Raw genomic sequence first — 17,128 nt, 5'->3', positions numbered from 1 at the left:
TAGACTTTTAGAAAAACTTAGAACCTTTCATGCACTTTTAGTTACTACTCTGGGAAGGGGTTTCCTTGCCCTTTCTCTTCATTCCAGATTTTCCTGTAGCAGCGACATGTGTCAGACGCCAGGCTTCCCTTTTTGCTCCTAAAGTGTGGTGGTCTTTCCTCGCAAGTAGCCCCGCAAGAGGCAGTGTGAGGCAAAAGTAGGTTTACAGTTGTGAGTACACAAAACAGAGTCTATTCTTGTACTGTTATTTATTGTATTATTTTCCATACGAGCAACTGTGAACCTGCTTTTGCTGCAGCCTGTATATGAACTTGTGTTCCCACAATCATCAGGTGTGTATACACTTACTGAAATTTGAGGATATAACATGATATACCTGTAGTAATTTTTAAGCATAAATCATTTAACATTTTATTATTCTGCACATTAGCGCTAATATCAAGTCTAGTTGGTTTTTATTACCATGGAAAACATGCGGTGAGGGAAAAAAATATGCATTTTTGGTTTAACCAAAAATTTGTTATCTAATAAACAGATGATCTTTTAGTTCAGGACTATGTAACAGAACTTTCTGCAGTGATGAAAAATCTCTACATCAGAGCTGTCTAATGTAGCAGCTGTTGGCCACATTTGGCTCTTGAGTACTTACACCGAGCTAGTATGACTAAGGAACTGAATATTTAATCATATATACCTTTAATTAAGTTAAATTTCAGTAACCTCATGTGGCTACCTTAATGGACTATGCCATTTAGTTGTTTGCAATGTCATAAAATCTCAGTGTTAAATATTACACACATTAGAATTAGAATTAAAATATTTGAAGTACCATGCAATGCAATCCACTAAAAATAGGATTTCTTATCAATGCTACATTTGCTTTCAGGAGAAAAAAAAATTCTCCTCTTGAAGAAGGAACTTACTTAAATACACTTTCGTTCCACCCAGAATAGCTAAGCCAAGAATATATCCTTCTTTTGAGTGTAGTAGCTGGAATGTGTCCAAGAGCGTCCGATGGTGAATCTGCAGAGACTTGACTGCAACACAGGCACCTGGATGGCACCATAAATAAATAGACACAAAGATAGCTTGCTTTGGTTTTTGTTTCCCTGGCAATTAAACTGGAAATATGTTTATAATATAAAAATGTACATTTCGTCTTTGGAACTGTCATTAGCTTTTGATTAGAAATGAAATATTTGGTTAAATATTAGTTTTCTAATTAGAGACAAAAAGCTTTTGAGCAACTATAACAATTGTCAAACTTAAGATTTGAACCCAGTTAGTGATTGACAAAATTGTTTTAATCTTCATTAAAAGCTACTATTTTGGGCATTTTATTTAAATTATTTTAAATTACTTACAAAAGTTGTATTCTCTCAGGCGTAACTTTGCAGCATGTGTGTTTTTTTCTTAATGCCAGTTGTTTAGTCATTTTCAAAACTGGTAGAAAAGGCAAAGGTGATTTTTTTTAATGAGAAAACTATAAATATTTTTTATAACTGAAAACCATTTTCTCCTATGAGACATTGTGGCTGTAGAGAGAAAGGAAGGGGGAGAGAACGCTAAAGTGAGAAACACCGAAAGGTCGCCTTTCGCGTGCACCTGGACCAGGGTTCAGACCCACAACCAAGGCACGAGCCTGGGGCTCAGACCCGCCCCCTTGTGGTGTGTGGGATACTGCTTCAACCAACTGAGCCGCCTGGCCAGGGATTTACCTCACTTCTTAAATTAATGGATATACTTAGTATGTCAGTATTTTTTTTATATCTCATGGATATATAAATTGTATTATCACATGTTATGATATTTTGGGTTTCTTGGTGGTACGAAGTAGATGTGCATTTGCCATGTGTAACTGGTAATTGTAGGGTATATACTTAGAAATTATTTCTCTAAGAAAAAAGAGTAGCACTATCCTTTCTGCACAGTTCAGTTGTCTGAGATTATAGCTTTCAAATGGTTAACTTATTTTATTACTGTCAATAATTATTTCCATAATCATTGCAGTTTTGCCAACACATGACAAAACCACAATAATCATGGAAATTATAATGCTGGCACTGTATTGGAAACTTTTCATTATGTAGGTTAAAAATAAAACTTGGAGCATTTTAAACGCTTTTTCATTTTTTAAAAATTCTCTAGGAGAGCTTTTCTTAGTAAAAAACTAAGTATATGGAAATTTTCAACTTCAATTGCTTCACATTAGCCCCGGTGATAAAATAAAACCAAAAAAAAAGAAATGGATTTTTATTTCTAAACTGTTAAATCAGCAATGCTTTATTGTAAGCAAAACCCTCACTTTTGTACTGAATGGAGAAAGTTTCAGCATCAATAAATGCTGATAACGGACACTTACTATGAAATCCCTTGTTCCTGGTGTGAAGAGTTCGTTCTGGAGCGAGTGTGCCCTCAAGGGAGCCAGGGTGGCAACGAGGAAAGATGAGGCACAAGGACAACCACCGTCAGCCGGGAACTCTCTTTTCTGAGAGTAGGATTGGGGTTAGGGGTTTAATAGATGATACAGGCAGCTCCGTGAAAAGAAAAGAGGGTCCCAGGTGCCAGAGTGTGAGCACTGGAAAGGGGACATGGGGACCGACCTGGACTGCCTGGAGCTCTCGGAGACAGCAGGGATTTAAGCCCAGCGCCTGCCCTCTGATACAAAGCTATTACTCCTCAAAATTTACAGATTTCCAGTGTTAGTTAGGTTCATACCCAGGAAAAAAGCTATTTTTACCTATGCCTTCGTAAACTGTGCTTCAGATTAAAAGACTTAATTAAAGACACTGGAGAAGAATTTTTACATTTTCAAAGCCCATGAGGAGCTAGGATTAAGACATCTTCAAGATTTTCCATAATGTCATGCTAGTCTAGTCATGTGGCATTTTCCTACAAGATTTAACCTAATTTGCTGCCCTTCAGAGTCAAGTTATTTGCTGGATTTGGGGAGCAAGGTTGCATTCCAACTTTCCCATTCATTTTAACCAGCTCAGCATTGGCCTAAACCGTATACCTCAGTATTTCCAGGGCAGAATTCTGCTCAAATCAGGCATTCTGAATTGCGCTGAACTGTGCCACTGGGTATGGACAGATCAGAACTAGCTGTTAAAATAAAAAGCAATCTCCATCTAAGCAACCCAAACCAAATCATTCGGGCTTTAATACGGTAATCAAATGTAACAATTCCTGTTCTAATTGAAGAAACAATATGATTTAAACAAATTTTTAACCATCTTAGGAGTTTAGTTTTTCTTTTTTCTTCTCTTTGTTTTTCAAAGAGCTGTTGAACTTTTCCTAATCAGGCTGGTGGTGCAGGGCCAGGGACGTGAGATAAAGACGCCGTTGCCCGGCCTCGCTGTTGCCCGGCCTCCCTGTTGCCCGGACCGCCTTCAGGTCAAGGGCTGCGGATGTCACCCGCTTTCCTGGAGTGGTGGATCCTAAACAAGGTCACCTGTGCAATGGAAATGACTTGAAAGCCAAACCGACCTTTTGCTGGTTTTAAGATTACTCCACTGTCCAAATTTCATTGTCGTCCTAAACACTCGTTGGAGTAACCATTATACTGAGAAGTATTATTTTAGAAATGAAAAGATGTAAGACTCCAAGAAGAATAAAATATTTTTGAGATTTATTTCACTTCAGTTATACCCAATCTCGTGGATTTGCAACTGAAATTTGGATACTTTCTTTCCCTTAGAAAATAAATTAACTAAACGGAGCAATTAATAGTGGGTTTTTATTTAAACAGTGACACAAACCATGTGTTTTATGGCTTTATATGTTTCATTGTATTCACAAACCAGATGGGTTTCTTACCATTTCACAATGAAAACTGAAATCTCCCAGAAGATTTTTCCTAAAGTCAAGATGTGTTTTTATGGAAATGTCCCATTTTCAAGATAATGTAGTGAGCTGGCCTCTGTCATTTCCGTGTTCTCATTTGAGTCGCTGCATTTTTGAGATGTGCTTGCTTCACTTTAATGACTGGCAGGCGGACTTTTGCGAATGTCTCTTCAGAGATTTTCTGAGGTTATTTTAGAAGACTGTTGTTTACAAATATATTGTCTATATAATATTACCTTTTATTATAAAACTTCCTAATTTATTTGTAGTGAAACAGTGCCAAGAATTAAAGTATATTTAGACTATAAACTCACCCATCATTTCTCTGACAAAAGATTAAGCCATTTCATTAAAGTTTCAAATAACAATCACCCATAGTGTAAAAACCAATATTCTAGATGCCAGGTTTCTTGCTTTTGAAAATTATTCAATCTAATTATTTAAATTATTCAAATAATAAAGAGATTAGGTAGATCTAAACGCAAAACAGGATAGCAACATAATCTGAGAATTCAGTTCTAATTATTGTTGCTATTAATGGATTAGCAACTTTTAGAGAACCTAAATACACTGACAGTTATTCAATTCCTAAAACTATACAGACTACAACTTAATCTTTCTTTGATGATAAATACCAAAGTAATTTCAGTATCCAGTACACATTATCATAATTAAAAATTATATATTATTGTATTACAAGAGCATAAAACTACCTGTTAATAACATCCTCTAGTGGGTAAAGAGCCAGGAAGGATATTATATATCAAATGGAATCATCTTGGCCAAGTAGGCACAAGCATAGTTTAGAAATTTCTTACAGAAGGTGCTTCTTTTGTTAATTCAGCATCTTCAAATGGTCATCTCTGTCATATGAACAGCCTGTGAGGCCTGAGGTGAACCCCTGCTAGTCAGTCTGTGGTCTGCAGACCAACCGCACTGCCTTGCATGGGAGCAGGTAGGAAGCGCAGAATCAGGAGTCCCTCTAGACTACCCGAATCTGAATCCGCATTTTCCCAAGAGCCCAAGTGATTTGGCTGCGCACTGAAGTTTGAGAAGCAGCCAGGAAGACAGCCCTGCCCTCCCCCTTCTTCTGCCATCTGGGATTCCTTCTCTTCGTGGAAGGGAGTAAGCCATGCAGCGCGCCGTGTGTGTGCCTGCTTTCCCTTGTGTGTGGATAGAGAATTAGAGGAATATTTAGTGTAAAACCCTCACTTTTTCTCCACGGGGGCTCCTCCTACAGCTGTGTAGTTTTAATCATTTGCAGCGTGAGGTGATGTTTCTTGCTAGGTCGATATCTCAAGTATCTAGTCCCTTGGCCATGGTATTGTTGTTCCCCCACAACCTCCACTTAGGAGCAAATTAACCGTCTGTAAAAATCCTGATTACTTGCCAGTAGAAAGATGAAAGGATGAGTTTCTAACAAAGGGCATTTTCAAGGCAGTCACTATACTCTAATGAGAAATACCTTACAAGCACCCGTTACGTGCTGGGCCCTGCTAACTATTGGAAGTATAAGGTCAGTGGTGTTGGGATCCTGCCTTCAAAGGCTCCAGCCGCCTAACAGGACACACGTAGAATGAAACGGTGCTGCCATGTGCTGGACAGTCACTCAGCCCCTCGGAGCCTCCGTTTTGTCAGTTGTGAAATGGACTTGATAACAGTGTCTTTTTCACAATGTAGTGAGGAGGATAAAATGAGATGATGCACATGAAGTAGTTAAAAGTCATGGCATCTAATAAGCACCTAGCACATGGTATTTATGTAAATAAAAGCACTTATGTCCCTAAGTATGGGCAAGTGTAATTTCAGAAACACTGTAATACGTCCTCTGGCGGCCTCAGAGAAGGGAGCCCGGCGGAAGTCAGACAGGAAGGGGTGTGCAGGGCTTCCGGGAAGAACTCACTCTCTGGCTCCGGAGGTGGACATTGAAACATTAGCCAGGTCCATCTGAGCAGATGAAAGGTGAGATATCCAAACAAAGGAAATCTCAAATTTCTGAATCAAGAGGCGTGCAAGTTTTTTCTGGGCAATAGCAAGTGGAATAATGGGACCAGAACGTAGAGACACAAGGTGCAGAAGGACTGACTCAGGAGCGTTAGTGGGGGCTGTGTCACACTGCAGGGTTGGGTACTGAATCCCAAGGGGCTTGACCTTCGACAAAGCGGTGGAGGGCTCTTGAAAATTTTTAAGTAGGCCCATTTGACATATGGAAGCGGATGGAAAAGAATGAATCTTCTTAGTCTCTCAGATGCCTTCCCCTTCTCCTGGCCTCCAAACCCTGATTGCCAGCGTCCTGCCATGTCCAAATTTTGTCTTCATTCAAGATTCTTCCCTTCTGGGTCTGCTCTCCTGCCAGCGTTCCCTGTCCTGAAAAACTAAACAGCATCGCCACTCGCTGAGCCCTGCAGCTGAAAGTGAGCGGTCCCCTTTGCGTTGCCACTTTCCAGGGGCTCCTTCCTCCGGCCCCTCCCCGGCCCTGGCCCTCTTGCCTCTCCCTCCGAGCACGTCACGCTGCCGCTTCCTAAACACTGAACCTGTTCATCTTACTCGTCACGGCTTCATCGTCCTCTTCTTTCTCCAAAAAATCTTGAAACAAATTTGGGCTTCATTAGGCCCCTCTTGCCTTCAGGTCTACATTCCTTACAGTTTATACCCTCACACACATTTCTAGTTTTACTTTTAAATTCCCTTGAAAGGTACTCTTGTCATCGCATGTTTACTTAGTGAATTGACCTTGGTTGTGGAAACAACTACACTGTGACTAATAAATTTAATGTATCGCGTTGGAGGCGCAGAGACTGGTGTTAGGACATTAGGGTAGAGGATTTCTTTCAGCGGCATCGCTTGTGACTCTGTGAGCCGGGCAGACGGGAGGATGCCTGTCTCCTACGTGTGCTCGTGTCTCACCGCTTCGACTGCTCTGAGCCACACACCGAAGACTGAAGGGCGCACTTCGGAGCTAGCGTATCACACTGCCATTTCCCAAACTGTTGCCAGTTTTTGTGTTGGCAAAGAGATTTCAAAAACAGTGGCAAAGTTCTGCATTCTTCTCGTTACAGAACGACTGATGCGGTGGAACGCATTTGGCTTGTTTCCCAGTTCTGTGCCTGGGTTCCTCAGAGTTAAATAATAACTTTAAGTTACGATATAGTTCATTTGCTCAGCCACTGGACTGTTGGGCTTCATAGCTGGGCTGTCTGGTATCTTGTGATGAGGATTTTGTCTAAGAAAACAAACTGCAAATGTAGAAAGGAGCTAGATAAGTTGTTTCAGGGCAAACAGAGTTCATCTGCTTTTTATCGGAACTCAAACTGTCAAATGTTTTCACAGCTGTTTCAAAAATATCTAGTTTACTTATTACTAACTTCCTCCCGAAAATTCTATATGAGCTCAATACCTATAAATACGCTATGAAAAAAATTTACAGGACACAATTTTTTTGCATTTTATAATTTCCCTTTCTTCATTGTTATGATTAAACATTTCCCTGAAAGTGTTGTTTCAACTTACTACCAAAAGCAGCTTTCAGGTATGGTTGATCCTATAAATACATAAAGGAGGAAAAGACCATTTATATGTATATAATTAAATTACCAGAGTTACTATTTATATATTTTGTATATGGGTCATAATGTAAATTAAATTTGGCATATATTAATAAAATAGGGAAATTACTCATTCAAAATTTCTCTTTATTAGGTAAATTCATATCTTCATATGGATTTTCAAGATCACAATAATCCTTTTTATGAAAAAGACCTTATGAAAAAAATACTCTAAAGTAGAACACAGAAATTGAATTCAACTTTTTAAGTTACAAAATCACCCATGCATAGGTACAAAGTGGCTTATATTTATACTCTCAAAGAACTTGAGAATTGACACGTAACCATTCTACCTTGTAAGGATTTGGCTTTAGTGTTTTGCACCAAAAATCTAAATACAATGTTTGTCGGTATTTCTTGATGAACAGTTACTGTCATGCTAAGTCAGAAAAATAACCTTCATCAGGCGAGTGAAAATGAAATATGATTCGTGAAGACGTAAGTGTTGCTTTTGTCTTTCAGACCTGAAGATTGCCGGCTGTAGAAGAATGAAAACTGCAGAAAATCACAAGGAGGTGATTGAAACTTCCTCCTGATAAGTTTCTCCTAAGCCACAGGCTGGGTGAAACATCCCTGCCTTCCACAGGAAACTTGTGGGAGCTGAAAGTTTGTGGAGAAAGGCCAGGAAGGGATCTTCCTTCAACAGGAAATTGCAATACATTATTTTGTAGAACTGCTTTATCATGTAATTTGATTAGAATGTTATCAAGGGTGATAAGAATAAAATTGCTTACTTGGCTAACTGTTGTTTTTCACTTACGAAAAAACAAGCCCTGGGTAGCAGTGCCGCGAAAGTCGCCACCAACCGCTCCTCCGTGCACAGTTGCTCAGGCCCCCCATCCTGCTTCCTGCCAGCTGGGCAGACAGCCCACCTTCCCTTTTCCTTTTGGTGACTATTTTATCTAAGCTCCCATGCGTCTAACTTCATCCCTTCAGCTCAGTGGGGTGCGGTTTGACGTGAGGTATTTACAGCCTGCTGTCATCCTTTTCCCATCTACCCTCTGGGTCTCCATACCACCAAAATAACAAAACGATGCCTAGCTGCTCCCTAGAACTCTCAGCGCCCCCCTGGGGGGCTCTTTGCAGACCCCCTGTTTGGCCTCTGCACCGTTCCATACCTCCTTAGGCTCCTGTGCACTTCTGTGCTGGGCACTCAGGCTGGGCTTCTGGAACAATCGAACAAAATCTCTTCTCTGGAAATTAGATGCTGAGCCACTGTATGTGCCCATGTTTATAATTTTTTCCCGTTTCTCTTGCCCTAGCCAGTCAAGGGATAGATTCCAGACTGCCTTTCCCATTCATTCAGCCAATATGTATTGAATGCCTGCCTCCTACCGGCCAGCACAGTGCTAGGCATTGGGAAAGCAGAAGTCGCCCATCTTCCCCTGATACACGCCCCAGCAAAGAGCATACAGGCTGCTGCAGGGTGGACAGGAGCTCCAGGTGGACTTGTAAGTATGTGCACCTGAGTGTGGGCGGTGCCGCTTTGTGCCGCTTGTGACGTATGTCACAGTAACTGGCACTAAATATGAGTATTGCTAGCAACCAACCACCTGCTCATGTACCAGAGACAACTGCTTTACATAAATTCATTTAATCCATACATCAACCCTAAGATGTGTATAATGTTATCCTCCCCTTGTAAATATAGACCCACTGAGGCAGTAGTAAGTTAAGTGACTTGGGCAAGGTCACAGAACTGCTGAGTGGTCAATTCAGGATTTGAATCCAGGCGGCCTGGCTCAGAAGCCCATGGACTTAGCCACTGCTGGATGAGAAAGAGTGTGTATTTATGTTGACATATCACAAATTCTGTACAAAAGCAAGCATAACCTGGCACAGGTCAACAGCTGCCATTCACGGCAAAGGGCCACATAGATTTAAACTGTTGGACCAAAAAGCGTCTCCACCCCTAACTTCTGATGTGGTCGTCTTTGGTGTGAGTCAATACACAAGCCCCCAGCTTCTGAGGCAGCAGCTGTAAGCAGGGTGGATTTGTTTTCTTATCTCCTGTATCCTAAGCACCTTCAACAATGCCCTGCACATATTTCTTGGATGAGAAATGCTCAGGGAAGAAAGTCTTGATTCTAACAAGACCGCAGGATTTGAAGAGGTGAGATCGTTGCCAGCGTGCCCTGTATGAGTATTGAGCCCAGTTATGGTCACATTTATTCAATCAGAACATTGTCAACCTCACTTGCTCTGTGTGGGGAAAAGCCTGCCTGACCCCGCAGACCCATGTAGACCTACACAGGGCTGTGTGTCCTCTGGGCTCAGTTGGGGCCAGACAAACAGCTTCTTTATGAGAGGGGGCAATTAGCAAAATAAAAGTGGGATACTTGTCAATACTGTTGGTAGATCGAATTGCTCCTCTTAGCTGCTAGGAGCTAACTGCGTTTTGCCTTCGGAGAGAACCAGAGCAGAGAGACTTCTGCACCAAGTAAGTGGCCCATTTGCCATTGCCTGAATGTTGAACGGCCTGACCTGTACGCATCCTCAGAGCCTGCAGTCCCAAGTAGCCAAACAAAGTCACAACTCAGTGTGTGGGACCCGGCAACCTGAGGGAGGAAGACAGCTGGACCAGTGGGAACGCAGCTCCTGTCAAAGGAAAATGAACTGAAGAGGAGAACTTTAAAAAGGAAAAACTTGCAGAAAAAGAAGGAAACCCTAATTATTTCAGGAATCAGGCAGGAAGGAAAAGCAAGCTGATACATATATATTGCGTTGCTATGTATGTCTGTGATGTGAAAATTTGCACATAAATAAGGAATTATGTCACTAAAACCAGAATGGTATTTGTCCCTAGGCAGCTTCCCCCCAGGTACCTGTGTGCTGCACTATTGATAACACCAGGTAAATGCGCAAAACGTGCAGCTGAGCATAAATGATGACCTGTGGGAGAGTGATCCGACGCCTTCTCTCTCCATTTTACCCACCTGCACAGCCTGCTGTAGTTTCTCAGTGAAACCTGAGGAAATGCCCTGATTTTAAATAGCAAAGGAAAAAAGGAGAAGCCTCAAGTACTGCGACGCTTTGAAATAAGGAAATGTGCCATGGCAATGTCCAGCCGGCCTGACGTTGTCTCCTCATGTTGATGAACAGAGGAGACAACCCAGAAAACAAAGACCCAGCGTGACCTTAACTTCCCAAGAGTCACCTGCTTTCCGGGGAACTGAAAACTGAAAAGCACTCATTTGCAGTGGGCTCAGGATCACTACAAACTTCCCGCAGCACCAGAGCGGATTTGTGTCCGCTGGGCTCAGTTGGGGCCAGACAAACAGCTTCTTTATGAGAGGGGGCAATTAGCAAAATAAAAGTGGGATATCTGTCATAAACCAGTTCAGAGGAACGAAAAACAAGACAGTAAAGCCACAGCCACCTACTCCATTTCCTCTGAAAAACCATAAACACCTCTACCAAGCAAACTTCACGTCTTGCCAAATCATATTCTACATGTAAACCAATGTGTCTTTATTATGAACTTATGATGTTTACATTAAAATTGTGGTAGTTTTCTTGCATCACTTACAAAACAGTTCAAGGTTTGAGTTTTCTGCCCCAACTCCATTTTCCCATAAGCCCTGTTATTTTGGGAGCGCAAATTCTATCACACAGGGATTATTATTATTATTTATTTTTTTAGGAACACCTATGTCCCACATTATAGGACAGGCGTACTCACTGTAATTGCTGGCTCGTCACACCCTCCAGTGGAAGTGGCCACAAGAAAGATACTGTACAACAGTCTGGTGCCATCTCCTTGTCATGGCTGGGTCGTAGCAGGGAGCACCTCACTGCAGGTCCTCCTGATTGGGCGGAGCAATGCTGTTGTCACAGCCGATTCTCGCCTCCAGGTGCAGTGGATCTGCCGGGTTCAATCAGGACCTAGCAGGTGGGCCGAGGTAGAGCTAGGTTCTAAAGCTGCTCCTCAAAGCCATCCTTTGCCCAGAATGCAATCCTTCCCTTTCTCATCCCAATTTCTACTCTAAATTTACAAAGCCGATAGTAAGGTTGCTGAGACTGACAAATGATGTCTCTTGGTTTAGACACACTGGGCCCTGTGGTGGCCTGGAGTCCAGCTGCCATCTTTACAAGGACTGAAGAGCAGAATTTTGTTTCACTTTGTAAGGTCTCACCCAAAGAACGTTTTATTAAAAAATATCCATGCATGAAAAAATGAAATTGAAACAGACTCATAGATACAGGGAACAGACTGACGATTAACAGAGAAAGGGGGCTTGGGGGCCTGGGTGAAAAAAGGCAAAGGGATTAAGAAGTACAGATTGGTGGTTAGAAAATAGTCACAGGAATGGAACGTGCAGCATGGGGAAGCTAGTGAACACTATTGTGGTAACTATGGTGGTGCCAGGAGGGCACTGGAAACTATCAGGGTCAGCACTTTGTACAGCATAGTGGCGATTGTCTTGCTGCTACGCTGTACACCTGAAACCAATAGAAAATAATGGTGCAAGTGAACTGTAATGGGAACAAAAAAGGTTTCCTGAAAAAAAAAAAAAGCACATAAATTGCAGTTTTTTATCAGATTCTTAACAATAGTTCCTTCTTTCTTGCTAGTGCCCTGCAAGCCAGATCGAGAGGCTGCCTCTCAGCCTGTGCCCCCATCTTTTTTCTCTGCTACAGTTGACTGATTTGTTTTCCTACCTTCTCCTGGAAAAGAAGGTTCATATCGCCCTCAGCCAAGAACAACATTAAATGTCCAGGTCTTTCCTGGCTGAAAATTTCGCCGTGGAACAGGTAGCAAGTTCGGAGTGTGCAAAGCCTGAAGCCCCCGGAGGGATACCGCTGCCAATCTCTACAATGCCCAGTTTGAATTGGAGAGAACCCGACTTCAGGTCCGATCTTTCCAAGACAGACAGCGAGGCTCCATTTCAACGTAAATACAGGCTCTTACAGAGAAAGGGTAATTCTCTCTCTCTCTCTCTCTCTCTCTCTCTCTCTCTCCTCAAAAATCTAAAAGTAGGAGTCGAGTTGTTTTGCAGCATGGTCACTGCTCAGGGCTTCACCTTAACAGAAGGCAAACTGAGCTCTGCTACCAGTAACACAGACAGTCAAGGCACCTGAGGGCCAACTTTTATCGGGCCGACTGCCAGGCCGCTTTAGGATACATTTTCCACATGCAGACCGCATAAACAGAACCTCTGAAGGAGACGCACGCTTGTGTCACTGCCATTTGGTCAGCAAGAACGCCCTTTGATTTCAAACAAATCTTTACTTCAAGGCTTAAGTTTGCGCTCACAGCCCTCACTTCTTTAATTCCAAAGTTAATATCTATTAAAGTGTTGTAAACGGTGGCTGCGAGAAGACGGGTCTGTTTCCAGTGGCACACCTGTGCTTTCAAGGTGGCTGCGGGGCCCCAGCTTGTCAACCTGCAGTAAGTGATTTAGAATCAACACCGAAATTACGATGCCATCTGGCATCTTCTTTAGCAATCACAAAACTAAAAAGAGTCTTGGAATTTAGAGAAAATTCTGGGTATAAAGCATCTGTCTTTGACTTTTTGGCAGATTCACAAAGTTCAAATACAGTATTTTTATAACTTCTGAGAAAAAGTATTTTATTATTATGCACTTTTACTGACACGGAGTGTTTGCAGAGCCAGTAAATCATGGAGAAATGTGCATATGAATATTCTTTAGAAAACTTGATCTGCAAGTCTAAACCTTGGAAGCAGCAATTAATAAATAGCCAACTCTCTGATCTCTATCAGCAGGGGATCAATCAGTCAACCAATATTTATGTTCCAGAAACTATTCTATGCATTTGACAGAAGTCTGTGAATAAAATCTCCTACTATCATGGTGTTCTGTTTCTGGGACAGGGTTCCTAAATGCCTTGGAATATCCAAAATGATGAGAGATATAAATATGTCTTTTGTTATGATAATGAGGTGACTTTGGGAAAACCCCTCAAGATGGGGGCTGGTTGCCAGGGGGGCCAACCATGTGATCAGAGAGAGGGCTGGAACTTTCAGTCCCACCCCCTGACCTGTGGTAGGGAGGAGAGAGCTGGACTTTGGATCAATCACCAATGGCTGTTGATTCAATCAATCACACCTATATAAAGAAGCCTCCATAAGAATGAAGAAGGATGGGGTGGGGAGAGGTCTGGCTGCCTGGAATTCAGTCAACTTGTGCTGGTCAGCTGGGCTTGCCTCGGAGCTGCAGCGTGGGTCCAGGTTCATTCTACATGTCTCTGGCTATCCTTGTGCCCATGGCTACCTGAGGCCTGTGTTCTTGCTAAAAGGCAGAAACAGTAGAGCTTGCCTAACTGTGCAAGCAAACTTCAAACCTCTCCATTGGCCAATGTGAATCAAAGTCAAGTGCTTAGAAGATTTTGCCACCATGGAGGTGACGAATGGGAGTGGAGAGGATGGATATTTTTGTGATTTCTCCATCCCGTGGCTTAAACTCCATCCTCTTTAGTGAGGCCTATAGGCCCTGCTGTGAGTTTTGTAACCGCACCTCTCTGTTCTCATTTCCATCCACTCTTATTGCTGAACTTCACATTCCAGTCCCTCTTAAACGTTGCCGATGCCCAAACAGCCATGCCCCCATGATTCCGTGACATGGGATAACGCACTCCAGCTATCTTCTGCCCACCGTAGCCCCCCCTGTCTGATCCATCTCAGTTCCACCCAGGCATTCTCAGCTATTTCTTCTCCCTGTACATAATACATTATAAGCACTCCCTTATTGTGTTATAATTGCTTATCTCTCCGTTGACGAGTTGAGGTTGTTGAGGCCCAAAAATGTGTCTTTTCTCATGTGTATCCCCCGCACCTAGCACAGTGTCTGGCTCTTGGAAATCTCTAAAAGAGTGCCTGGCACCTCGTAGGTCTATATTCTATAATAACTGTTGTATGAGTGACAGGATCTATATTTGCTGTGTAATACCAATTAATAATGCATACATTCCTGGGCTCTTACTCAGTGAAAGTTTATTTCTTATTCATCTAATAATATAATACAAGTGTTCCTGATCAGTCACTGGCCTTCCACAAAGTCATTTAGGTCCCCAAACACCTTCCACCTCATGACGCCACCCTCCCTCAAGACCATGGAGTCCTCTGCATCCAGGCGGTGAACAGGAAAGAGCCAGGTGGAAAGGACGCACACACGTCTTCATTCCCTTGCCTTGGGATTCGCGTACATGTTTCACTGGTTGAGAACACATCACGTAGCCCATACTGATGCAATCTGGGCAATAAGCAACTAATCTGTATTCAAGAAGAAGAAAATATAGTTTTGGCCAAAGAGAGCTAGTTTCTAACACAGCAGCCAATATGAAATTATCTGAGACCCCAACAGCAGTGTTTCTTTGGTGATACCAGAGCCAGGGAGATGAGAAATCCAGACTTTAACCAATTAGGGAAAGAATGTACGGATAGCAACTCCAAGCCAATATAGGTCCCTAAAGAGTAACAAACCAGGGGACTGCTTCCAAATGCACCTGATATTTCTGCAGTCAGCGCCTGCTTTGATAGGCATGAGAAAAAGTACGTATTAAGGTTTAGAAATGCAGTCCAAGCCACAGGCTTTCTGGTAACGACACCTGTCACGGACCTGCCCTCTAGAACGAGGACAGCAGAGACCATCAGCCTGTTTCCACACTGCCAAGCTTCTGGGGAAGTGGGCGGCTGGGTAAATGGTCGCTGATCGCTCCCATCCTTTAAAGTTACTTTTAGCCATGCAGGTAGAGATCCAATTCCTTCAGAAACCACCCCAGATAGGGACTGCAAGGTACTCCATGGGAAGGAAAACTTCCACAGAGCAGGGGGATGTGGACAGACGGTTGCTGCTCCTGCACCGTCAGCTTTGGAACGGTATCCAGTCTTCTAGCTGTTCTGTTGCTCATAGTCGCTGTGGTGGTGGCTCTAGCCCGGTTTGATGAAACGTGTGCACACTTGAGTGGGGAATCAGATACAGAACCCGCTGGCCACACTCCAAGAACATGAGCAGGCGGCCGGCGACAAGAGAGATTTAGTTCTCAGGGCTTCCTGTGGTGTCCAAATCTGATAACTGAAATGTTTATAGAAAGAGCTCTTTGTGAAGTTCAACCCTGTCAGCCTCCAAACTTCCTGGTTAACAGGCACAGTATAGACATATACACGAAAAAGGACAAGTGGAACCACATGAATGTTCCAATAACCCCATTCTCTTCATGCATCTATTCAATAACAGAGCACATTCAGATACAAATGATTTGCCATAGTGAAAGTCGAGCTGGTTAACACTTTTGTGACGTGATTTTTAGGACATGACAAGGATAGCGTTTTATCAGGAGTCACTGAATCTGGGCCAGATGACTGGGGACTGAAAAATAAAAATGTCTTCGGTAATTACTCCTCTCTTTTCTGTCTCACTCAGTTGGTTTTGCTTTGTTACCGTATGAAATTCATTTTAGATCTAAGCAAAAAGATAGTTTTATTTCTCTGGGTTTTGTTACAACAGAACATTTTTTAATTTAGGTTAATACAATTGAATGTCACAATGCTGGACATGGATATTTTTTAATCAATAAGATAAAATGCAATTAAACAAAGGAACAAGCAAGCAACAAAATACATTTACTCATGCCAGCATATAATTTTTTTTACCTTAGCAAGATCCAGAGAAAAAAATAAACATTAATAACATTTATGCAGTTATGCTCATAGACGTTACCAAGTTAAGCAAGTCATTCCAGAACCCCTGGCAATGCAATTAGCCCACTACCCCTTTGATTCCGGTTGTCTTTTGTTTTCTTTTTTAATTATCATTGTCTACTATTTTTCTAAACGTCAGTGACTCATTCCTCTTCACTTTTCCACATCATTAATGATGATGACATTATAAAAGTAATGTTATTTTATAAAGTAGGCTTTTACTTTCAAATTGTTTGTGACTTTCCTGTAAAATATTAAGATTCTGAGCACATTCTTGTTGTGCAATGTTTTCCAAACAATATGAAAGCATTAGAGATGAATAGTTAACACTTTAAAAAGTAAGTGTTCCCCACAATCCCATGCCCAGGAGGTCACCATGTTAATTATGCATCTGCAATTTATTCATCCCAGTGTTTCAATACAGATGGATGAACAGAGTAATAGATAAATATTGGAATACTGTTCTGCAACTATTTTTTTTCTGTTTAACAATAGATGTATCTTGTGTCAGCCAAATTTTAATCAAATTTTTCAGTTTGATAATAATGTGAAACTATTGCAAGTAGATTTGTGCAGTTAATTTTTGTTAATGATAGAGTTATCCTAAAAAGTATAGACTAGCCAGGACTTTGTGGCAAAGAAATTCTCTGGACTCAGCTTGCCGAACACAAAGGAACCCTTTACACCAGCGTCTCCAATGCCACAGCAAATCAGAATAAAAAGTGATGATTTTTTTTAAACCAAATATTTTGATTCATACCTTGGAAACATGCGTTCTTCACTTGAACAGCCCTTCTTGTTGGGGACAGGCCCGAAGGGATTAAGTCTTGCCCGGCTATTACTGCTGAATTAGTCATCCAACACTATTCCGCCCTGCTCCATCTTCTTAAGTCCCTATCTGCTACTAATATTGCACTTACTCTGGAAAATCAGAAAAATCTCACAAGCAACATGCCATTCTAAAATCATCCTCTCTTCCCCCTCAAGTCCCTATCTCACTTAGTGAAACTCC

At 41.9% G+C, this 17,128-nt stretch overlaps 1 protein-coding gene across 1 annotated transcript in view; it reads left to right on the top strand.

The window, feature by feature from the left end:
* The window catches only part of MRPL13 (mitochondrial ribosomal protein L13), a 31,087-nt gene extending 22,902 nt beyond the window's left edge, over window positions 1-8,185 (top strand). Inside the window, exon 7 of the mRNA XM_054590083.1 lies at window positions 7,914-8,185. Coding sequence (XP_054446058.1) covers window positions 7,914-7,935 — 22 coding nt within the window. The 3' untranslated portion in view covers window positions 7,936-8,185. The remainder of the gene's footprint in view (window positions 1-7,913) is intronic.
* The last annotated feature ends 8,943 nt before the right edge of the window (window positions 8,186-17,128 follow it).

This window comes from Pteronotus mesoamericanus, unplaced genomic scaffold, assembly GCF_021234165.1.
Source record: "Pteronotus mesoamericanus isolate MK-2021 breed Mesoamerican mustached bat unplaced genomic scaffold, CSHL_Meso_final scaffold_174, whole genome shotgun sequence".
Lineage (NCBI taxonomy): Eukaryota > Metazoa > Chordata > Mammalia > Chiroptera > Mormoopidae > Pteronotus > Pteronotus mesoamericanus.
Note: the sequence above shows the minus strand (reverse complement) of the source record. Positions and strands in the feature narration are given on the sequence as shown.